We start from the raw sequence: 25,385 nt of genomic DNA, 5'->3' as shown, positions 1-25,385 counted from the left end.
AATTTGGGCTGAAAAGATGTGTTTTGTTTGATTTGCATGGTGTCGTTAAGTTTCAACTAGCGATCATCATTGAAAAAAAAATTAGGAACTGTCTCTTAGCCAAAAGGCTGAGAAGCCATGAAATTAGGATCTTTTTATATGAAATTAGGAGATTTCTGGATTTGTTTTGAAGTCTTGGAAATCCAGGTACTACTGGACTGCAGTCCCATTGTCTGGAGCTTAGCCGCCCTCCTTTGACTGGGTATGCAGTTGGTACAGTCCCTGCTGTGCTTGCTGGTAGTACACTTGGCCCGCTTAATTCATGTTTGCAACCTGCTGTCTTGGAAACTCACACGGGTAGTTCTGTCCTGTTCTATAGGGTGTTATAACTTGGAATCCACTCATGGCAGTGAGTTTGGTTTTGGTTGGGTCCTGGTAGGCATGTTATTTACATAACTTCTTTAATTTTTCTCTAATACCAGGTCCAGCCTAAAAAAAACTATAATATTGGCTAACATTAAAAATGTTTTGACTGATTGCCTCCATGTTTTAATAGAGATTTTCTAAAATTTTTATTTTTTCCCCAAAGTTTGGTTATTTTAATGCAAATTTCTTACTAAAAAACTGGGATAAACAGTATTTTTAAACCCAGGATTAAGTTATTAGTTATCTCAAAAGATTCTTTTTCACAGGGAGGGAGGGGGAGGGGAAAAAGAAAATGAGCTGATTCCAGAAACTTAAGAAGAAGGCGAATTTTGAGAACGATGAGGACAACGAATGTATAAGTGTGCTTTACATAATTGATGTATGTATGGATTGTGATAAGAATAGTATGAGCCCCAATAAAATAATTTAAAAAATTCTTTTTCAAAAGAGTAACACAGTTTGATGATCTTTAAACAAGGGTGAAGAAGATAATCAACATTTTCTATTTCAGTCAGCACATGAGAAAGAATTATTTTGCTACAGGGAAGAGAACCACAGAAAAATTTAGTTGAAGGCCACATAAATAAAATTTTAGACTTCTTTTATCTTTTAAGAGTAGAATATATAAAAAAAGAGTAGAATATAAACATAAATTCTGCTTTTGAAATTAAGAAAGTGAAACAGAGCGATAAATTCAGCAATAACCCATCCTTCTCTGGCATTGGTGATGTGTGACAGGCACAGGGATGAGATTTAAAGAGTTCTGGTGACGTATAAGTCACGTACCATACAATTCAGTTGTTGAAATTATTAAAAAGTTGTACGGTCATTACCACATCAATTTTAGAATGTTTTCTTCATTTGTGTACTCATTATAATTAGCTCCTGTTTCCTTCCAATCTCCCTGGCTATAATATTAAGAAACTATTTACTCTCTAGTTACTGTCTCTGTTGAATTACCTTCTTGGATTTAATATAAAGAAAATCGTACCCCAAAAGAAATCCCCTTCACAATAACAAACTAAAACACAGGAAACCTCAGTCCAAAAGAAACCAGGAAATAATAAGAACAAATGGAGAGTGAGCCAAAGGGGAAAATGCAAGATGTTGAGTTTTACCCTAACGATGTGTTCATCAGTTCTCTTTCCAGTGCAGTCTGAGGGCCAGGCTATTCACACCTTTGGCCAATGGTATGAAAGAATTTGGGGAAGGCTTAATTCCCATGGTGACTGCAAATGGATTTTGGGCTTTCACTGTTATCCATAGCTTGCAAACCAGGTGCTCAGCATTTAAGCTTTAATACAATTCTCCTCTTGGATTTTATTATTTATAAGCCTTGGTTTACACAGGCTGGTTTGTGTATTCTGTGTAGACTTAGCTGACATTTTAAGAGCTCCTTGTTTTGTTTTTTCTTTTTTTACATTTTATTAGGGACTCACACAACTCTTATCACAATCCATACATATACATACATCAATTGTATAAAGCACATCCATACATTCCCCGCCCCAATCATTCTCAAAGCATTCACTCTCCACTTAAGCCCTTTGCATCAGGTCCTCTTTTTTTCCCCCTCCCTCCCCGCAAGAGCTCCTTGTTTTAAGACGAGCTTTTTTTTTTTATAAATGACTTTATTGGGGCTCATGTAACTCATCACAATCCATACATCCATCCATTGTATGTCAAGTACATTTGTCCATTTGTTACCATCATCATTCTCAAAACATTTGCTTTATACTTAAGCCCTTGGTATCAGCTCCTCATTTTTTCTCCTCCATCCCTGTTCCCCACTCCCTCATGAACCCTTGATAATTTATAAATTATTATTTTGTCATATCTTAGACTGTCTGATGTTTCCCTTCACCCACTTCCCTGTTGTCTATCCCCCAGGGAGCAGCTTATATGTAGATCCTTATAATCGGTTTCCCCTTTCTACCCCACCTTCCCTCCACCCTCTGGTATTGCCACTCTCATCACTGGTCCTGAAGGGATCATCCATCCTGGATTCCCTGTGTTTCTGGTTCCTATCTGTACCAGTGTACATCCTCTGGTCTAGCCGGATTTGTAAAGTAGAATTTGGATCATGATAGATTGGGGAATGGGGAGGGGAGTGAGGAAGCATTTAAGAGCTAGAGGAAAGTTGTATGTTTCATTGTTGCTATACTGCACCCTGACTGGCTCATCTCTCCCAGAGACCTTTCTGTAAGGGGATGTCCAGTTGTCTACAGATGGGTCTTGGGGTCCCCAGTCTGTACTCCCCCTCATTCATAATGATAAGATTTCTTTTTGTTCTTTGATGCCTGATACCTGATCCATTTGACTCCTTAAGCTCACACAGGCTGGTGTGCTTCTTCTATGTGGGCTTTGTTGCTTCTCAGCTAGATGGCCAAGATTTCTTTTTAAAGACCCCAGGTGCTCTTCTTTTTGATAGCTGAGCACCATCTGATTTCTTCACCACACTTTATTATGGCACCCATAAACCCTTCATGAGGGCAACTATCAAGCAAGGCCGTATCATAAGAACTGATTGTTTTAGGTTAGGGTTTACAGTTAAGTGTGAGCTCAAAATCCATTCATGTATATATGTGTGTGTGTATGACACACATATCCCTGTTCTATTTTAGTGGCAGCATTATCAATTTAGAGATAATATAACCAATCTCTATGGGTCTTTGGTAGTTCTAAAATAGTATTAACCTAGCTAGTGGTTTAGAATTTAAGACACTATTGAGATAAAAGTTGAGATAAAGGGAATATTCATATATGGGAAAGCCTTTCAGACTAAAACACATGGGATGCTCACTTACACATATTAAGAAACTTAAGTGATTGAATCCTGTTTAAGAAAAACATGAGGGTTAAACACAGGGCACAAAACCAGTAACACTCATCTACACCGGAAACAACTTGATGCACCTCACAACAACTATAACAGCACTACCATGGGTCAAGTGATAAACATCTAACACCCTCCCCCCCGGGGGACGAACAACAGAAAAGTCAGTGAAGGGAGACAGCAGATGATGTAAGATATGAAAATAATAAATTATAATTTATCAAGGGTTCATGAGGGAGGGAGGGTAAAAAATGAGCATCAATACCAAGGGCTCAAATAGAATGGAACTATTTTGAAAATGATGGCAGCATATGTACAAAAGCGCTTGATACAAATTGGTGTATGGATTGTTATAAAAGCTGTAAGAGCCCCTAATGAAATGATTTTTTAAAAAAGCCAAGAAAATATGAAAGTGGCAAATATATGGTAGTCCTAAGTTCAGTATTATTATTATTATTATTTTATAAGTTGAGTATTATTGGATAACCTCAAAAGTAAGTGACTTGAACGGAGGTCCAATGACTTCCAAATATATGACATTGCGGTCCTCTTCTCTCACCTGGGGTCCAAAGGGTCCAAAGGAACTGCATCACTTCCTTTATCCCTGCTTTAAGTGTGTTTAAAGCAAAGTCTGGTTCACTTAGTGGGTTTTCTGACTCTGATCCTTCTGATATGGTCTATGTAACATGCTGTACAATTCAAGAAGACAAAATCTAAATCCAAGTAGCCAAACATACTGGGACCTAGCTCATCAAGGGCTGCAAAGAAACTTGGTTAAAACTGCATGATTAGCCAGCTGCATAATACAGGGTAGATTCCCCAGTGGGGGGTCTGTAAAAGCAAAGTTAAACATTTTCCTTAAGGGCAAGCGGCTCGCCTCCCCTGCCTTCCAGCAGAAACGCATCATCATCTTAGAGACCCCTCTCCCACTCCTCTTGGCCATGAATCTCCACCGGGTGCACTCAACACCAATGTAGGATGTCCACCCAGTTAGGGTGACTAGGGCATTGCCCGTGACCCCTTGCCTGGAGGAGTGATCTTTATGACTACAAATAAGGGCATGGTGAGTAGGGGTTACAAGGGTTAAGACAGTCAGTCCACCCAGTTGCCTGAGAGGCTGAATTGAATGACCGAGAACCATTGTCTGTCTTGGTGTGTGTCCTCACAGCAGTGGTGTCATACAATATTTGTCTTTTTGAGATTGAGTTCCACCATGTGAAGTGTTTTGTAGTTTCATCATTGTCTTTTAGTGATGCATTGTATTCTAGTGTGTGGATGTATCATCGTTTCTTTATCCATTCTTCTACTGATGGACTTGTGGGATGTTTCCAACTTCCTGCTATTGTGAACAGTGCTGCAGTGAACATGTTCTTTTTGTATCTCTTTCATCTTTGGGGGACAGACCCAGCAGAGGTATTGCTGGATTGCCATTTACAGATGTTTTTGGTAGCACCATATAGCTTTCCACAATGATTTTACTTGCTTACAGACCCAGCAGAGCTTTTTTTTTTTAAAAACTGTCCTGTTTTAAAATGGGTTGAAGATTTTACTTTTTTAAGTGATTGAGGTGTAGTTTAACAACTGTTATTCTGTGTGTGCTGTTAGAATGCCTTTAAACACTTTCCCCTAGAAATGAATCAAGTGGATATGCTGGTTTATTGTTATTATAAAATAGACTCTAGATGTGATTTTTATGTGTGCATCTAGTTTTATAGCATTTCTAACTTTTTGGTTAGATTTCCAAGTTTTCTTTCAGTCTTTGAGGGTGAAACCTCCTAATTAGTTTCTAATATATTTTCTATGAGGAAATTAATCAATTATGCTCAACATACTAGTATATATAAGGTATAGGGAACAAGTTTTGCATCTTTTATGGAAAAAATACTTGGATTTTAGATAGGTTATTACTACTTTTTATAATGTATATATGTTTTGTCTTTGTGGAATTTAGTGTTTAGGTTGCCAGATACTTACTTTTGGAACAGTTGGGATGAGATTGAAACTAGGGGATTTTGCTAGTCAAAGTGAGGCAGGGTAGCCATGGAGAGAAGAAACTGGTGAATAACCAGGAAAGCCTAGCAACCAGAAATCCACATGTTCTTGGTTGCAGGTATATCACAGCCTAGTTCTGAATTGTGCATATGGTGGCTCTAAACTAATGTGCTAGGTTATTGATGGTATTCATTTGTGGTATTTTCTGCAATAATGTAAAAAGTAAGTGAATAATATTGCAGTTAAAGGAATTGAACAGAATCAGTTGCTATGGTGGTAATTCTGACTCACAACAACTCCATGCATGCATGTCAGAGTAGAACTTTGCACTTTAGGTTTTCAGAAGTACCTCCCCAGGCCTGTCACTTGAACCTCCAATACCTTTGACCATAATTAGTAGTCAAGCCTGTTAACAATTTGCACCACCCAGGGAATCTTCCTGTGTAAAGGAAACATTAAGTAGACGATAGAGGCTTTGATTAATGTATTTCATTGCTAGTTTCCAGTAAGCAGTGCTTCTAATTTTGGTGATTTTGTAAGGGTCTATGGTTGTTTATGGCTGTAAATCCCCAGCATCCTAGTTCAAGGGTGGGAAGATTGTATGGGCCCCTTAGGGATGCTGGGATGGAGTCTAGGGTAAATGAACACCCGCACACGGCCTACCCATGGTCTCCCCACTAGATGACAACTCCCCTTCCAAGGACAGCCCCAGAGCTGACCACCACGAGCACATTATCCTGATACAAAAATTAATAATATGTCTTTTCACATGCTGTAGAAATAAATCTAAAAAAAACAGATTTCATAGCTATGAGATGTAAAAATTAAGAGTTGGGAATTATAGGGACCTGTAAGAATTAATTCTAACTAACGGTTATAGCATGTCTTGTCTTCATAAAACTGACCGAGAGAAATGGAACTAACCCTGTGGTTTCAGTTGACTTATGCAGTGCCTTAAAATTCTCTCCGAAACAGAGTGGGCTTTCATCAGCAGGAAGAACGTGGGCACTAAGACCTGTAAGGACTTTCTTGGGTTCATTCACCTTGTCCCTACACAAAAGATGGCTCTGGTCCCGCGTCCCTTTTCATTTTCACCTGCTTCCCTCCTTTATGTTATAAAACCTGTTGACTTGCGATGAGCTGTTACGGTGGAGCCTTGGCTTAGTGGTTAGCTAATCCCTAAGGTCGGCAGTTTGAAACCACTAGCTGCTCTGTTGGAGAAAAATGAGACTTTATGACTCACAGGGCCAGTTCAAGTTCTGCATTTTCCTGAAGGATTGCTATGAGTTGGAATCGATTTGATGGCATTGAGTTTTTTAAACCCCACCACCACCTCAGATCACTAGCATCTGATTAAAAGTGCTTGTGACATAATTCAATCCCCATCTCTCCTCTTTGGCTCAGTAGTGATAGGCAGCAGGAATCCATGCATACTGGCTTTATTTTCATGATTTATGTACTGTTAAATTTCTGGGTGTCTTAATTGTATCGCATTCTGATGGTTAGAAACAGTATTATATTTGCGTTGGCCTACTTTAAAATTCAGACTTTCTGGCATAAAAATGGGGCTGCCGTGATTTGGGATTGATTAGACATCATCTCATTTGGTTGTTTTTTTTTTTTTTGGATTACCAAAAACATAGTTTTTGTGAGGGGAGGGGATTTGCATGCAGGCAGGATAAAGGATCTGCAGTCCTTGGCCATAATTCCTACAAAGTTTTGTTGAGATGTCTTATGTGACCACTGACTAGGAGAGACAAATCGTAGCTGTGAGAGCCTGTGAATAGAGAAACATTTCCTACCTGAATCTCAAGCCCATAGTCATAGAGTGGACTCATTCAAATGGTAGGAATTGATGTGCATTTGTCCTGCCGTTCACATGGCCAACTACGTGACATGCTTGGGTAAAGATTCCAGAGTTTGAGAAATTGACTTATTTTAATGATTGTTCATGATTCTGCCTAGGTACTCTCAAAATCTTGTCAATGTTGAATAAAACTTCAGCAGTGGTAATTCTTCCTAGTCCAGTGGTCTATTTTTATCCTAGGAAAAGAAAGCCATGTCAAGGATAAGTGGAAAACCTGGACTACTCCTCTTAGAGGCCTGCGTTGGGAGAATGCCGAGTGCAAGAATGTGAAGTCTTGGATTTAATTCTAGTGTGTATAGTCATGAGTGCTGAGAGCAGTTTTTGGAAATGTAGTCTTCTTTGAGAGTCGATGAGTGAATTCAAAATATTGAGGTTTGGGGAGACAACAAAGTCTATTGGCATCACGAAGACAATGTTCTATGTTCTTCTTGGGTGAGACTAGGTGCCAGGGTCTGAAGTGCTCTTGAGCAGTCATGTAAGTGCATCCCTTGGTTTCTCATCGTTGGAAGGAAAAGAGTGGTGAAAAACGAAAGATACAGAAGTAATTAGTCCAATGGACTAATGGGACCATGCACACACATCACTGTTCATGACCCAGAGAGCAGAAGAACTAGATGGTGCCCAGCTAGCCCTATTAACTGCTCTGAGAAGGATCACATTAGAAGGTACTGGATAAAGTGGGAGAAAAATGTGTAATAGAACTCAGTTATCAAAAAAGATCTGACTTAATAACATCAGGCACAGGGGAACAGCAAAGGTACTAAAAACGGTGAGGAGGGTGTAGCATTCTTGGTCATGTTTGATCAGTTGAACATATCCTAGAGGAATTACTTAGGGGTAAATGATAGGAAAACATGATAGGACAGGAGGAAAGAAAAAGAGGAAAGAAGAAAGTAAAAATTATACCTATAGGTATAAATATTGATATGTATATAGGTATATATATAATTATATAACTATAGGTGTGTGTGTGTGTGTGTGTGTGTGTGTATCAAGGAAACAGATGGACTTTGGGGCTTCTACATAAATCTCATTTCAGTACCAGAACGATTTGTTTTAATAATGTGGTACTGTATGACACTCACCTTCCCTACACGATCGCTCAAGACAAAGCGGGTGCATAAACAAATGTGGTAAAGATGGCTGATGGTGCCTGGTTACTAAAAGGTATAGCATCTGGGGTCTTAAAAGACTGTAGTTAAACAAGTGGCTATCTAGCAGAGAAGCAACAAAATCCACATGGAGGAAACACACCAGCGCCTGTGTGATCATGAGGTGCCAATGGGAATAGGTATCAGAAGTTCAAAAACAAGTAGTAAAATTCATATGAAGGAGTATGAACAGTGTGGAGACCCAAAACATACCTGTAAGGTAATTGGACAGTCCCTTGTAGAAGGGCCACACAGAAGGGATGTTATATCTAGGGTGCAGTGTAGCACTGATGAAATACATAACTATCCTCAGTTCTTTAATATTTCTTCTCCTTACTATTAGGGTCTTTGTTTTTACCTCATTAATCGTGTTAGACATGTGAAGGTTTTCGATGCATGAAAGCCAAGAAAGATAACCCTTCATGAACGGTACAGGGAGTAATGATTCCCTGAGGTTTTGGGGAGAGAGGGTTGGGGGAAGGGGGAACTGATAGCACTGATGACTGTATAACCCTACGTGAGGCAAAGGGATAACAGAATTGTAGGTGAATTGATACATTGGCTGATGTAAGATACAGCAAAATGTGTATATTGTAAAATAAGGGTTCCTTGGGGGAGGGTGGGAGAGATAATAAAGGGCAGCTGATAACAAGGAGTTCAAGAAGAAAAATGTTTTGAAATGGTAGCAATCTTGTACAATACTGCTTGATGTGATTAAACTATGGAATATTGTATCTGTAAGAGCTCCCAATAAAATGAATTGATAAAAAGAAGACCTGGCTTACTGGTCAGATGGACACTGATGGGTACCCTGAGAGTATGGCCCAGGACTGAAATGACCCCTGTGGTAGAGTAATCAACCATTTAAGAGCATGAGGCAACATTTGTTCAAGGGCAAAGTTCAGAGACTTTTAAGAAAGGAGGAGGAAACAGGTACTAAGTGAGATAAGTGATGGGACATTTAGGGGATTATTGAGGTCCATGAGTTGACACAAAATGTGTATGAAATGTTGAGTGTAAAACTAATAATCTGTTCTATAACCTTTCACCCAATTCACAAGAAAGTTTTTTTAAAAGACAGATTATGAGAGTAGACAGAAATGCCAAGATTGAAAAAGAAGTTCCAATTAAGTACTGTAGTTGCAGTTGAAATGAGGATTCATTGAGAACAACAAACAGGTGAGAACAGCTTGTTGAGGTAGTATAATAAGATGTGTATAGGCTTGTTTACCTGCAATAAAGAGTCTGTGAGGGAATGATTCATTTTCTAGGCCTTGATAACTATGAGATGGAGTGTTATGAAATGTTAATTGGAGTCTATGGGGAGGAGCCGGGACATGCTAAAGTAAGGCATAAATTGGCTTCTTGATGAATTGGGTGATTGTATCGTGGATTTGGTGTAGTAATTATAAAAATATAGATAGACTAAGAGATGCTATGGAAGAAAAAGATAGAACATTATGGATTATGATGAGTATGAGGGTTTGGAATTTTTATCCTAATTTGGGTGTTTTTTTGGGGCTCAGAATTGGTTAAAACTTTGCACCAACCTTCCAGTTCCGGATGACTAGAAGATAGAAATCTGATGAATTTGGAGTGGAGGGGAGAAAGTAGAGTTTAAGAAACACTGATAAATACGTATTGTTTAAAGTTGAAACTAGATGCTTCAGTGCAAGAATATGCTTGGTATTCCTGATTGTGAATGTCCTATTTTAGAAACAAATTGAGCAAAAGAATGATCTTTGCATTTAAGTAGCATATGTGAATATAGGATATATGTAGCAGAATTTTCTTTTCATTTCTCTTTGCTTGTCTTGCTGATTGCAAAGGACACACACATGCACACACACACACATATTTTAATTTTACATTTAGCTTCTAAAAAGTACAGACAGAATCTTATATTTATGAACTGAGTTTGATATATGTTACCTCTTTCATAAGATTTAAATGGGATAGCCCATAAATATTATGGAAAGATTATAAAGAGGTATGCAAATATTATGGAAATGATGCTTTTGCAAGTCTACTTTCATTTGAAATCTATTAGTTAGAAAATACATCTGGGTAGAGTGTATTTTTAGAAGCTGAGACTTACTGTATGTGTTTTTACGGAAGTAACGCCCTCTGCATTCGCGCCAACCCTTCCCCCTCCCCCAGAGGGGTAGGTGTGTTTTATAGAAATTTTTTATTGTGATTACTAGCTAGGAGTTTATATTTCAGATCATTTATGTGCTCAACAATTTAAACAGCTTATTAAATCTTCTAATAGTTTGCCTTGCCCCCAACCCCTTTTTTCTTTTCTCCCTCTTACAGGACATTATCTTTCCTTTCACCTCAGTTAATACCTGCCTCTCCTCTAGCTAATGCTGGTTCCCCTCCCTCCCTGGCCTTCTCACCCCTGCTAACCACTGAAGCTCATTTCTTTTGGTATGAAAACCTTTATTTGGATTTTTTTTCATTTTTTTATAACAATGGTTTCACATAATATTTGTCTTCCCTTAAAAAAATCAGGCCTTTTGTGATTTACTAACACTGCCTAGAGGTGCTTGTAAGGAGCAGTTGGCAAACAAATGCAGGCATGCGTTATTTGTAAAATTGCATATGAGAATACCGTTAATAAACACTAGAAAGTGGAATTTAAAAACACCCATAATTCCTCCCCATAACAATTGTTGCTACTCCTTTTGAGTGCTAACCAATGAGTCTTTTTCAATTATTTTTGAATTTACATCATAGCATTTATATAGTTCAGTATCGTTTAAAAATTAACATGTAAGTTAAAAGGTATATGCAAAGTAGACCCTGCCACAGTGGACTGAAGTAAAGTGATTGTGAGGCCGGTGCAAGACTGGGCAGTGTTGTTTTCTGTTGTGCGTATGGTCACTGTGAACCTGAACGGACTCCATGACACTGAACAAGAACAACAACATATATTAAACGAAGAAAGCTTGTCACTCCTCTCAGTACTATGTAGTCTTCTATTTTATAGATTGTTACCTTTAATTGCAAGCTGCTTTAGAACTTATCTGTATCTTTACCAGAATGTGAGTGTCAGTAGACCAGAAGCTTTATATTGATGCGTTTTAGAACCTAGAACTGCTGGGTTCACATTAGGATTTACAGTTTTATAACTTGGCGTTAAAGCATATCAGGAAAGCCATAGAATTGCTAGATACTGCACTTTATAAGTGGGCCGGACTTGTGAATATATCTTCTGCAGCTATTTTTTTCACTAGAAATTGTATTCTCGTAAAGTTCTCCTGGTTCACTTTCAGCTTAATTATGAAAACAATCTCATTGCATCAGAGTGACTAACTATTTTTGTTAAAACTAAAACATCCCTATGGTAACGTGCGGTTGCTTTTCCCTCGTTGTAGTCAGGAGCTGTAGTTGGTTCTGACTTACAGTAACCCTGTGCACACGGGAAACACTGCCTGACCCGTTGCACCACACAGCTGATGGTGACTGTGTTCAGCGCTCCTTGTCACGCACAGCGATACTGCTGGGATAATCTAGCTCACTGGGGTGCTTTACCACGCGCGGGGTACTTTTTAAAATCACCCTCTGCTTTATCAAGCAGGAGGTACTTTTCCAGGTATTGGTCTTGAAAACAAGAAGTTTTCAAATTTTCAAAGTACGAGCGACGAGATCTTAACGTTCTTGTTTTTAAGGCGCATTCTGGCTGTACTTCTTCCAAGACAGATTTGTTTGTTCTTCTGGCCGTCCATGAGACTTTCAGTTTGCTTGGCCAGTGTCATACTTCAAATGCTTGAATTCTTCTGCTCTCTCTCTCTCCCTTATTCATTATTTCAACTTTCACATGCACATGAGGTGATTGAACATACCCTGACTGAGGTCATAGCACAATAGATATTAGAGATCCAAGTCGTAACAGACAATAAGGTTGATATTATAATTTAGCAGAATATAGAGGACTGTTTATAGTGTGGGTTGTTGCTACCTTGCAGATAGCTTGTTGTCATTCACACCTAATAAGTTGATTTTAGATATCAGAATTTAATTTCGATGAAAATAAAACCAGAAAAACCGAACTTGCTGTCATCAAGTTCATGCTGACTCAGCGACCCTATAGGACAGGGTAGAACTGCCCCTGTGAGTTTCTGAAACTAGCATTTTACAGGAGTAGAATGCCCATCTTTCTCCCTTGGTGAAAGTAGAATAAAATACATTTCTCAATAGTCCATAAAATGCAGTTTTACCCATGACACAGTAGTAAAGTGACTTTACTAGTGACCGTGTTGGTTGTCGTAACTATACTAGTGGCATCTAGTAGATACAGGCCAGGGATGCTCCTACTAAATTCGACAACGTGCATAGGGCAGCTCTCCACTCCCAAGAATTACATGCCAGTCCAAAATGCTAGTGGTGATGAGGTTGAGAAACCAGGTTTGAGAGAAAATTTGAATTTTTTTTTGCTTTTTTATTTTGTTGTTTCTGGTTGCTTGTTGTCTCAGACAGTGACCCAGCTTCCCATTGAGTTCTGCAAATGCTTCCATATTGTTACCCTGCTCAAGCCTTACTCTCCAGCATGTACCTGTACTGCACTTCTGAAAAATTTACTTTTTAATCTATCTTCCATTGCTACCCATTCTTTGCACCAATGCCCATTCCTTTTTTCCAATTACAGTTTGTTTTGGGGAAGAAAACACAGTTGATTCTATTTGACTGTAATAATAATTGAATGACTGGTAGTTTGTGAAGAATAATTGAAAACAATACAAAACCAGATGCCAGTTACCCAGAACCGTGGATTTAGTAGTATTATAGCTTCTGTGGTAAGGTATTTTGAGATTCAACTAGCAGTTTTACAAATCTTTCTTTAGGATTAGTTCTGAGCAGCTTTTTACAACATTTTCTTTGCAAAATTTGAACTCCTCTCTTCAAAAACCTTCTAGTCATTTTTGTTAAAATGAATTTTGTGAATTCGGTGGTGGTGGGGTAACTGTCATATCGACTCTTCCATCTGCCATTGAATCTTTGTGCTGTAGAGAGATCATTTAATTTTGCATCTCTGAATTTCCTGGAAGGACGCAAAGCTGGTGGTTTGGCGTGTGCTATTGGAGGGAAGTTAGGTAATAAGAGTGGCTTTGAATGAAATGCAGAGTGGGGGGCAGATAAAGATAACTGCAGTGGAGTGGAGGCCGGAGTCATTTCCTTTAATTCTTTTAATTTGTATCTGGGTTTGAAATTGTCGAAAAGCTTTTCAAATCAACGCTTTGAAAAATTTATTTTTAATTTTCTAGAAATTTACTTTTAGTTTATCTTTTGCTGTTACCCATTCTGGAAATTGAGATATACAAATATCATTTATGTACACATTTTTAATTTGAAATTGTTTTTTATAAGTTAGTGGTAGACTCCAGTAGATTTTAACCAGTGGCATTTTGTATCCTTTGTAGTTAATTTAGTTTTTACTTTTAAAAAGTCACTTATCTTCACGGGGGAACAAGTAAATGTGAAGAAAGCTGATGGTGTCCGGCTATCAAAAGAGATAGTGACTGGGGTCTTAAAGGCTTGAAGGTGAACAAGTGGCCATCTAGCTCAGAAGCAACAAAGTCCACATGGAAGAACACACCAGCCTGTGTGACGAGAGGTCCCGAAGGAATCAGTTATCAGGCATCAAAGAACAAAAAACCATATCATTGACTGCACACCTCCATGATAGGATCACTGAAGACGAATGGGTGCATAAGCAAATGTGGTGGCGAAAGCTGATGGTGCCCGGCTATCAAAAGAGATAGTGTCTGGGGTCTTAAAGGCTTGAAGGTGAACAAGCGGCCATCTAGCTCAGAAGCAAAAAAGCCCACATGGAAGAAGCACACCGGCCAGTGTGATCACGAGGTGCCAAAGGGACCAGATATAAGGCATCATGCAACAAAAAAAGAGATATATGTGTGTGTATATGTATATATATGTGTGTGTGTATGTATATATATGTGTGTGTGTGTATATATACATATATATATTATATACCATATTGAATGAAGGGGGAAGTGCAGAGTGGAGACCCAAGGCCCAAGTGTCGGCCAATGGAGAGCCCCTCACAGAGGGGTTTCGGAGAGGAGATGGGTTAATTAGGGTGCGATGTAGTACTGATGAAGAACACAGCTTTCCCCCAGATCCTGGATGCTTCCTCCCCCCAACTACCATGATCCGAAGTCTACCTTGCAGGGCTGGATAGGGCAGAGGTTGTACACTGGTACATATGAGGGCTGGAGGCACAGGGAATCCAGGGTGGATGATACCTTCAGGACCAAGGGTGTGAGGGGCGATGCTAGGAGAGTGTAGGGTGAGTGGGTTGGAAAGGGGAAACTGATTACAAGGATCCACATGTGACCTCCTCCCTGGGGGAGGGATGGCAGAGAAGGGGGGGAAGGGAGACTCCGGATAGGGCAAGATATGACAAAATAACGATGTATAAATTACCAAGGGCACATGGGGGAGCGGGGAGGGAGGGGGGATAAAAAGAGGACCTGTTGCAAAGGGCTTAAGTGGAGAGCAAATGCTTTGAGAATGATTGGGGCAGGGAATGTATGGATGTGCTTTATACAATTGATGTATGTGTATGTATGGATTGTGATAAGAGTTGTATGAGTCCCTAATAAAATGTAAAAAAAGAAAAGGGGAAAAAAAAGAAAGAAAAGAAAATGATTAGGGCAAAGAATGTACATATGTGCTTTATACAATTGATGTATGTATATGTGTGGATTGTGATAAGAGGTGTATGAGCCCCTAATTGTTTTTTAAAAAGTCACTTATTTTCACTGAGGTAGTTTGCTTTATTATTTTTACTTCTTAGAGACTAGCTTATGTTTTAAAAGTGGGTGTGTTGAAATTTGCTTTTAGTCAACACTTGCTCTTATCTTGAACTGTCACTTGGAACTGTTAGGTCTAGATACTTCTCCAAGGGTTGGTCTGGTTTCTGGTGAAATGGGTACTCTGGCTTAAAGCTCAACGTCACATTGTAGAAATTGCCTTTCCTAGAGTGCAGTGAAGGCATTTAGATAGATTGTTGAAATACAAGACATGACGCTCTTTATGTCTGTCATTAAGGAAAACAGTTTTGCTAGTGATATTTTGTACTTAAGATCACAGTCAATATATCTCACATGTAAGAAGTTTGGGTCAATACAGTATGGTACCTAAAATACAAGTTGGTGACTTCAGTTCCTTAGGAAGGAAGTATATTTTTATGTTGCAAAGTACCCTTGGTGTACCTAATTTTAAAATTATTGAAGTGGAAGTATGTTGAAAACAACTTGATTACAAAGTTTTTCTATGGAAATGTGCCAACCCAAACTTATTCTTACACGTCCTCTCATTTATTGTAATTGAGTTTTTCTGTAAATAGGAAGATCTGTATTGCCAACATTTTTGTAGATTTTCTTCCTCCATTCTAAAAAGTGGTTGAATCAACTTTTAAGGTATAGCTAAAAAAAAAAACTTGTTAGGTTTATTTGTTATATAACATTTCTATTCCCTACCCTCCCCCCTCCACATCTGTAAGGCACACTCGTTTTTACTGTGATATTGATGAAATTTTCATTTTCTTTCATATTCTTTAATTTAGATTGGAGCAGAAGGTTTTGGATTCAAGGGTTGCATTGAATGCTTACTGGAAATTAAGGTGCTACCTGCCCATAGAATATGGAAAGTCACCATCATAATGGCTAGCATTTATGAGCTTCATACACATGCACATTGGGTTTAGCACTGGCCTGCTAACCAGGGGTGAGACCTGAGGCATTCTGCTCTGAAAAGATTAATAACCTTAGAAACTGTAGGGAGCAGTTTTACTTTCTGATGGGGTCACTGTGACTCAGAATCAACTTGATGGAAATGGACATTTTATGCCAGGGAGCCCTGGTGGGCCCTTGGTTCAAATGCTGAAGCTGTGAACTGAAAAGTGGCTGTGGGAGGAAGATGTGGCAGTCTCCTCTCGTAGCGAAGCCCCGTGGTGCAGCTCTACCATGTTCTTCAGGGGCACTCTCAGTGGGAATTAATGTGACGATAGTGGGTTTGGTCTGGAATTATGTGCCAGGCTCTGTTCTGTGACCATTTTGTGTATTAACACAAGCTTTACAGCATCTCTGTGAGATTCTGTTCTAGTTTTAAAAACAAGGTACGGCAATTTAGCCAAAGCCAGAAAAGTCATATAGCTGTTAATCGGAAACCAGGATTTGAATATAGTTTGGCTCCAGTGTATATGTGCTCTTAAAAACTAAATCACTGTAAGAAACATAGGTTTTAAAAATGAATATTTAGTGGGAGGGTTTTTTGTTCTTCGATCCTGCCTTTGCGTGTAAGTCGGGTCATTTTACCATCAGAACATAATTTAGACTTGTTGGGTGGCACAGGTGGTTTGTGCTCAACTAGTAACTTAAACGTAGTGGCCTGGTCATTTGCTTTCTCTAAGGATTACAGCCAGGAAAATGTAGAGCAATCCGACGTTGTAATCCATGGGGTTGCCCTTAAGTCTGAATCAATTTGATGCAGTTGATGGTGGTTTTGTTTCGCCTTTAAACATAAGATTGGTAGAAGTAATAGCAGCAGAATCAAACTTCAGGGGGGATAATGAGAATCAAGATCAGCCCAACAAGGCTGATAGTTCTTTAACTTAAACAAAAAAAATTATACCAATTCTGACACCAGTCACCACTTCTGTGTCATTCTCTAGTTCTCTTCTGATTTGATCATCCCTTGCAGTGGTCACACAGAACTGTCAGGCCAAATTTAGTAGATAAATGGTTTATTAAGGGATTGGGATCAGGATGACAAGGCTACGACTCAGGATCAGGAAACATGGTAGGCAAAATTACCCCCCTGAGTTCAGGTCTCCGCTCGCTCCTGAGGGCAGGCTCCTCTTGCCGTGCTATACCTTGGGACCCCTTTCAGGCCTCCTGTGCCCTTGGTGTTTGAGCCATGTTATAGCTCTTTTTTTGACTTCCTACCCAAAGTAGATTATATTGCATGAGTCACATAAAGTCAACTTCACTGCCTAGCATCACACACAGTGGAATTTAAAAAGCCCAAGGGCGGACAGCATAAGAAAGATTTTTTTTTTAAGTTTGCTTAAAAAAATAACAAAAATTTAAAAATTGGTTTACATCCCTCCCCCTGCGATCCAAATCACTTTAATCTAGTCATCGTGATCAGTGCTTCATGCGCTCATCCCTTTAATAAAGAATGAGTTCATGCAGAACTGTCTACCCAAGTTTATGTGATGTGCAAGAGGCGCTGCGGGCACCACGCCCAAGCACACCGTGTCATCCACAGGGACGCACAGCTGAGCTTTCGTTCTTCCTGGCACTTCACATGCATGTTCTTCAGGCTGCCACCTTTTCACGCAGTCTGCTTCTTCAGAGGCAGGGCATTTTCCTCAAAGAAACCCTGGTTGACGACATTCCCACAGGGAAGTATCTGGCCACCACGAAGGAGGACCCATCACTGGCGGAAGCCTTGCCCACCCCCATCTTCTTGGTGTTCTTCCACACCATGGCTGTGAAGTGTCCCGTCCCCGAGGTAAAGCCGGTTGCTGGAGGTTTTGTAGTTCTTGATTTCACTGTACCATCTGTCGGCCACCTCCTTTCCTGCCCAGCCCAGATTCTCCCTGCATTGGCCCCGACTGGACTCCGAGCTGTGCTTGAGGATCCTCGTGCTGGCCAGGGCCTCAGAATACTGCTGCGTCTCCTGGTTGGGCTTCTTGCAGAGCTTCAGTGGGGGGACACCATGCTTCTGTCGGGACTTGTGGGCCTTCGGGACCCCCTTATTGAACTTGGAAGCTGACTTGCCCATGCCGGCCTGTGCTGCTCGGCTCCCGCTGCGGCTGCGCTCCATCTGTCCGTCCGTCCGTCCGTCTGTCTGCCTGCCCTGTTACAATAAGGGCTTCTAGTGTCCTTGCTCCCAGGTGCTGCTTGCTGCTGTTGAAAAACAAAACAACCCTCTCGTGCATATATACACAACTTCTTGTTAATTTCCAGGCTTGGCCCCTCCCATCTGGTAAGAATTTCCTGTTTATATCGCTTCTCCAGAGTTCTACCTTGAATTTCAGATCCTATATCCCAGATGTCTATTTGGCACCTCCACTTAGATGTCCAATGAGCATTTCAAGTTTATGCCCCAAGCCAAACCTCTGCTTCGCATCCCAACCTACTTCTCCATTTTCTGCCCCATTTGAGTAGATGGAAACTTCCTTCTTGAGTTACTGTACTTATGTCAAAAACATTAGTGGTTCTTGATCTTTTTGTCACCCATGATAAATAGTCCATCAACACATTTTGCCATCGTCTTCAAATTATACGGAGGTTCTGACTTCTCTGTATCTCTACCATTACTCCCTGTTAAAGATAATGCCATCGCTGTTTGATGATTGTTTACTATTCTCTAGCCTTTCTTGTCTCCCTCAGTCTGTTCTCAACATCTCAGTCAGAGCAATCTTAAACAAAAAAACAAGTTGTAAGGTAAGTCCTACCACTTCTTTGGCCAAAACCATTCAGTAGCAAGTTGTACACTTTAAAATGATGCCTTAAAAGATAATGGCAACATATGTACAAATATGCTTGATACACTTGATGCACGGAATGTTATAAGAGCTGTAAGAGTCCCCAATAAAATGATTTTTAAAAACAAAATGATGCCTTATGTAATGTGGTTTTTACCCTGATTTAAAAAGCAACTGCTAACATCAACTCCCCCCCCCCCCCAATCCCCTTTAGTGGCTTCAGTAAAATCATCAATAAGTAAAGCCAGTGGTTTTTATAAGACACTGCAAGATTTGTACAGGTATTTCTCTCTCATCAGTGCCTCCACAGCTCTCTCTTTGGCTCATTCCTGCTCCGGCTGTACAGATCTCTCTAAAAAAACACCAGTATTGCTCCTGTTTAAAGAAAATTTCATGCGTATAGTCATTTTTGCTTGTGCATCTTTATATTTCAAGCACTTATAAAAGTTCCGAACCCATAAATAAGTGGCCATTCTGTATGTATAAGTGTGGCAGGTGGTATAACCAAATGTCTGGGAAAATGACTAGCATTTCTGACAAGTCCTTTCCCTTTGACTTCAGAACGTAAAGGAACTACCATTTTTGTTAGTGCAGGTTTTGTAGAGTTGTTTAGATTTACTAGTTAGAATTTTTGCTACAAAAACTAAGTTGTTTCTTTTCTATGTCTGTGTGCTCCCCCCCCCCCCCCAGTGTAATTAAAGCACTCGCAGTGACTTCTGATACCAACTACTTAGCTACTTAGTTCAGTTTAACTTTCTTGCTTTGGGAGATAACGGGCTGTGCTGGCTTTAGACACCAGCGGCAACTGGTCTCTAATCCCCGGTGGTACAGTCATTAAGTGCTTGGCTGCTAATGGAAAGTTTGGCAGTATGAACTTACCCGATGACTCCATGAGAGAAAGACCTAGTGGTATGCTTGTGTAAAGATCCCAGCCTGGCCGATCCAGTGAGGTAGTTTTACTTGCCACATGGAGTGGCTGAGAGTCAAAAATCTTCATGATGGCACCATAATACCTCCTCTCTTAGGTTCAGTGTGTTATTAGAATGACTCACAGATGGCAGGAAAGTGTTACACGTTTACCTCTGTAGTCAAGACTTCACACTGGTTTGAACAGTTAAGTCAGGGCCTCTGGAGGGACAGGTAATCTGAACAAACCCAGATTTTTAACTTGTGTGTGAGCCTCAGTGCTGTAGTGCTGTGTGCTAGTCTGCAGTTGAAACCAACAGCTGTTCCTCTGGAGAAAGATGAGGTTTTCTACACCCTAAAGAGTTACAGTCTTGAAACCCACAGAGGCAGTTCTACTCTGCCCTGTGGGGTTGCTGTGAGTTACAACTGACTTCATGGCTGAGTCCTTTTTTAAAATCTGGAATAGGGGAAATTATGGGTCAAAATCCTGGGTCTTGGAAGATGCTAATGAGCCCTTTCAGGAGCTTTACGTGGGAGACTGGATTGTTAGAACTGTGGAGAGTGACACACATTTAAAGTGGCCTGGTAGTCTCCATCTTTGAGCTGGGTACCACTATCAAATCTCTGCTGTTGAAGAGATTTGGTTGCTATGCAGCACGTATGCTGCCCTTGTTTTCTTGGCGGAGTATCATTTTCTAGCAGGGATTTAACTCAATTTTTCCTTCCGGTTAGTGTTCTGGTTCACCCACATTAAAAAATTTGGGGTGTATATGGTGTCACTTCGTTGGCCATGACTAACCAGATTACACTAGGTCAAAACTCAGTTTATGCTATAGCAGAATAATACAAATCAGAATCCCCTATAGCAGGCATCCTCAAACTATGGCCCAAGGACCACCGAGGACATTTATCTGGCCAGTCGGGTGTTTTTGCCCCGATTGTTTTTTTACTTCAAAATAAGCTATGTGCAGTGTGCATAGGAATTTGTTCATAGTTTTTTTTTAAAAACTATAGTCCCTCCAATGTGTCTGAGGAACAGTGAACTGGCCCCCTGTTTCAAAAGTTTGAGGACCCCTGCTACGGGGTTGCACAGGACCAGGCCAGGTTGTAGAGGCTGATGGATTTCAGCGTTGTTGAAATGTGTTCAGCGCTTGTCTGTTAGCTCTGATTGTGCCGTGGGTAAGTTCTCAGCTGCTAACACAAAGGTTGGTGGTTCAAACCCAGTAGCTATTCTGCTACAGGGTCACCATGAGTCAAAACTGACTCGACAGCAGTGAGTTAGTTTGCTTTTGAGTTTATTGCTATTTTCCTAGTTTTATAGATGGGGAAACAGAGGTACAAAGAGTAAGAAACATGCCTAGGATTTCCTAACTTACAAGTGGCAAAGATAGGATTCTAGCCAAGGAAGTCTAATTTTTCTATATATAAAGGTATAAGGAAAACTATTGGTGCATGAAGTAAGTTGTGTTGACTGTGTACTTTTATAGTTATTGAAAATTTAGATACAGTAGTGCTAATAAACCTGCCCAGGAAGTCATGGGAAATGGTGCACGGATAATCGCAGAGACGGGTGTTTGAAGTGTGCCTAGAGCATCAGCAGAATATCATTTGCTTCCCTGGGGAGTAGACCTGTAACTTTTTAGAAAGCATTTACTGTGCAAATGTTTGCCCCGTTATTTCTTGGATGAGTTTCTGGTACAAAAGTGGCATTGGAGAGGTAGGTAGAACTGTGTTAAGTGTTTCCACACGATCTTTTGAGAGAATTATAATGTATTATTTCTGACTTCTTGGGACACATAGAGTCTTGAGGAAGATGAAAGTGAGAAGGGTCCCAGGTTTTTTGTCTATGTTATCTTTAAGTAATAGACTACTGCATGAGGAGTGTGGGAATTGAGTAAGAGCGCTTTAGAGAATACAGTCTTGTTTGATTATATAGTCTTATTTGCTCCTCTCAATATTTAGCAGGTTTGTGGTGGGTTACACATTGGGCTGCTAACCATAAGTTTAGCAGTTTGAAACCACCAGCTGCTCCTCGGGAGAAAGATGAAGCTTTTTACTCCTGTAAAGAGTTACAGTCTTGGAATCCCACAGGGGCTTTTCTGCTTTGTCCTATAGGGTTACTATGAGTCGGAATTGACTCAACGGCAGTGGATTGTATGTGGGGACTTCAGAAACCTCATGGAAAAGCTATTGTCTTTTAGCCCATTTTTCTACAGACTTTTTGAAGCTCCCGCATAGATAGTTTCTGGGCTGAGTCTCCTGTGTAGAATTCCTGTACTGAAGTGCAAATAATTCAAATTCTTGTATTCTTATTTGAGGTCTGGTGTAATATGAATTCTTTTTATTCAAACTCTATGTAATGGCAGTACTAGGTCATATGAAGAGGCTCCAAAGACTTTATGGGGAAATTCCATTATCTTTGACAAATTTTATTTTCCCATGTACTTCTTGAAGGCCTCCCTCCCCTCAGGAGTAGGACACACTTTAACAAGTAGCAAAGATCAGGAGTAGAGTATTGATTAGGAATTGGAGTAGGTAGACAGATAGGCAGCTTGGATCCAGGGAATCAGGAAGATCTGTAACAAAAGTAGATCAGATACCTGGAAGATCCGTTGAAACCTTTTCAGCGTTACAGCAATACACGCGACTCCACTGATAGGTGAGTCAGAAGCCAGCCTCTGTTCGGATACAGTGGAGGAGATGGGTGAATATGTAACTGACCTTTCATGACACGGTCTCTCCCTCCTTTTGAGCCCTCAACTGGTTGCTAAACCATAGGAACAAATCTCTGCTGAGTAGGTCCACTCTGCATGGGAGCAGGCAATTTTGTGGTGTCTGACTGGGGTAAGTAGTGCAAGAGTTGGAGATTGCTGTGGGCTCCTGTGGAGTACACACTGCCAATTTTAATCACAAACTGTGGAAATCATGGGTACGCACACACACACGTGCTCATTTTTTGTCTATAAAAAGACAAAACTGGACTCAAAGGCTTGAAAGTAAACAAGCGGCCATCTAACCCAGAAACAACAAAGCCCACATAGAAGCAGCACACCAACATGTGTGATCATGAAGGGAAGAGGGGACCAGGTTTCAAGCAACAAAGGTGGGGGGAAAAACTCATATCACCGTGAATGAGGGGGGTGCGTGATGGGGACCCAATGTCCATCTGTAGACAACTGGACACCCCTTGCAGAGGGGCAATGGGGAGGAGATGAGTCACTCAGGGTTCAGTGTAGCAATAATGAAACTCACAACCTTCCTCTAGTTCTTAAACACTTCCTCCCCCCAATTATCATGATCCCAATTCTACCTTGCAAACCTGGTTAGACCAGAGGATGCACAGCGGTACAGTTGGGATCTGGAAACACAGGGAATCTAGGACAGATGAACCCCTCAGGACCAGCGGTGAGAATGGCGGTATCGGGAGGGGGGAACCGATCTCGGGGATCTACATGTAACCTCCTCTCTGGGGGATGGGCAACAGGAAAGTGGGTGAAGGGAGACATCGGGCAGTGTAAGATAAGATAAAATAATAATTTATGAATTATTAAGAGTTCATGAGGGAGGGAGGAGCAGGGAGGAAGGGGGAGGGAAAAAATGAAAATGAGCTGATTTCAGGAACCCAAGCAGAAGGCGAATTTTGAGAATGATGAGGGCAACGAATTATAAGGATGCTTTACTCAATTGATGCATGTATGGATTGTGATAAGAGTTGTATGAGCCCCAATAGAATGATTTATATAAAAAATAAAACTAACTCATAGATAATGGTTTATAAATAAATAATAGTTTATTTTTTAAAGGTCCATGCTATGTGTGCTATATTTTGATCTTTTCACTTTTTTTGTGGTCACAAGAGAGAGATGAATGGTGATTTACCTTGTGTATGATGAAGTGTAATAGAAGTATGTGTGTAACCTTGAGCTTGTTACATACCTACTTCACAAACCTCTGTTTTCTTGAAAATGGGCTATAGGTTTTATAATCATATTAAATGAAATACATAAACTAATATACACTTGGAAGATAGGGAGTGCTTAATAAACTTTAGCTATTAACATCAATTTCATAGATACTGTTTACTTAACAAAAAGACATTTATCTAGTGAGGATGATATTCTTTCCAAGATAAGTTCTCAGTGTACATGAAAATAAATTGGAATACATTAATTTAAATAATAGACACATATGTAGCTTTGGATTTTTAATTCTTCCATTTATAGATGTGAAATGTGAAAATTTCTTTTTAGAGCCAAATATCTTTAAGCCAGATTTTCCAGTGAATTTTATAATACTATATTTCTAAAACAGGAACTTGAAGTAGCAGCCTTAGTATGGTAGTATGAATATACTACACAGTGGAAAACCAAGATCTTCACATTAAAGACAGGAGCACAGCACAAATGCCCTCTCTAGTTTGTTTTTCAGCCTGGTTTGGTATTCCCAGATAGTATCTCATCACCATTTAATTGACTGACTTATAATGACCCTATAGGATGGGATACAACTGCCCCTATGGGTTTCTGAGATGGTAACAGTGTATGGGAGTAGAACCCCTCATCTTTGTCCCACCTAGGTACCCAGGTAGTATACTAAGTTTAAAACAAAACAGAATAGAAAAAGATACAATGATAAAAGTTGCAGTAGTTAGTTACCTTTGACAGGTGGTAATCCCACAGAGTTTTCAAGGCTGTGATTTTTTTGTATGCAGATTGCCAGGCTTGCCTTCCAGAGTAACTGTAGGGGTTTGAACCACCAAGCTTTTGGCTGGCACGTGAGCCTTCACCTTTTACACAAAAATATTGAAAGCAGAGCGAATACTAGGAATAATATTTTCAGAATTTTGTGTGTAAACCGAGGGTTGTGCATATGCTAGGTCCATGGATTTCAGGTCAGGAGTAACTGTTGTGGAGGGAGAAAAGGTGGGTTACAGCTGTGAACACTGATTCCGTGCTTCAATAACTTTCCACAGGTTGGGTACTGGACTGGTAATATCTACTCATGCTCTACCTATTCAAGTCTGCTGTTGCACAATAGTATATAAATGAATGATCATGGGTGTTGGGGGAGCACAGGTGCGGGCTTGGCAGGCATTGGCCTATGTCTTAGAGATTGCTGACCTTCTATATTATTTGGGAACTTTTACTTGTAAAAATCAGTACATTACCTGAAGAATTAGTTATGGTGCCTCTTGCGTAAATGGCAGTACCTGCGTACCTGGTGCTATCGTTGCTTCTTGTTAGCTTCCTTGAAGCTTGCCCTTGGTTCCATGCATAAAGGGTTGAAATGTTGCCTGGTTCTGCACCATTCTCATGAGAGGTTGCAGATTAGACTGGTGTGATTCATAGGTTCTTCATTGGCTTATTTTAGGAAGTAGATCATCAGATCTTTCTTCCTAGTCCATCTGAAGTCTAGAAACTCAGCTTAAATTTGTTCAGCATAATAGCAATATTCTGAAATCTGTTCATCTTTGTAGCAACATGAAAGACTCCACTGACAGATGATTGGTGACTGTGTGTGAGGTGCATTGGTTCAAGATCAAGCCCAGATTTTCCCCTTGGTAGGCGAGAATTCTGCCACAGAACCTTTACATGCCCTTTCTACCTAGTGTCAACAAGCTCAAGAGCGGATAAAAAACAAAAGGTGGTATGTACACACAGTGGAACAATATCCAGCTATGAAAATGAATGAGGTTCTAATATG

At 40.1% G+C, this 25,385-nt stretch overlaps 2 protein-coding genes across 2 annotated transcripts in view; one reads left to right on the top strand and one right to left on the bottom strand.

Moving 5' to 3' along the window:
* ADAM10 (ADAM metallopeptidase domain 10) overlaps window positions 1–25,385 on the top strand; it is a 137,523-nt gene that overhangs the window by 3,650 nt on the left and 108,488 nt on the right. The gene's annotated exons all lie outside the window — the stretch shown is intronic.
* LOC142426404 (Golgi-associated plant pathogenesis-related protein 1-like) lies at window positions 17,720–18,070 on the bottom strand. The gene is made up of 2 exons (XM_075531964.1): window positions 17,955–18,070; window positions 17,720–17,786 (listed from the first exon to the last, which is right to left on the bottom strand). The coding sequence occupies exons 1-2, from the start codon at window positions 18,068–18,070 to the stop codon at window positions 17,720–17,722; spliced, it is 183 nt and encodes a 60-aa protein (XP_075388079.1).

The sequence above is a fragment of the Tenrec ecaudatus genome, chromosome 14 (genome assembly GCF_050624435.1).
Source record: "Tenrec ecaudatus isolate mTenEca1 chromosome 14, mTenEca1.hap1, whole genome shotgun sequence".
NCBI classification, from domain to species: Eukaryota; Metazoa; Chordata; class Mammalia; order Afrosoricida; family Tenrecidae; genus Tenrec; species Tenrec ecaudatus.
Note: the sequence above shows the minus strand (reverse complement) of the source record. Positions and strands in the feature narration are given on the sequence as shown.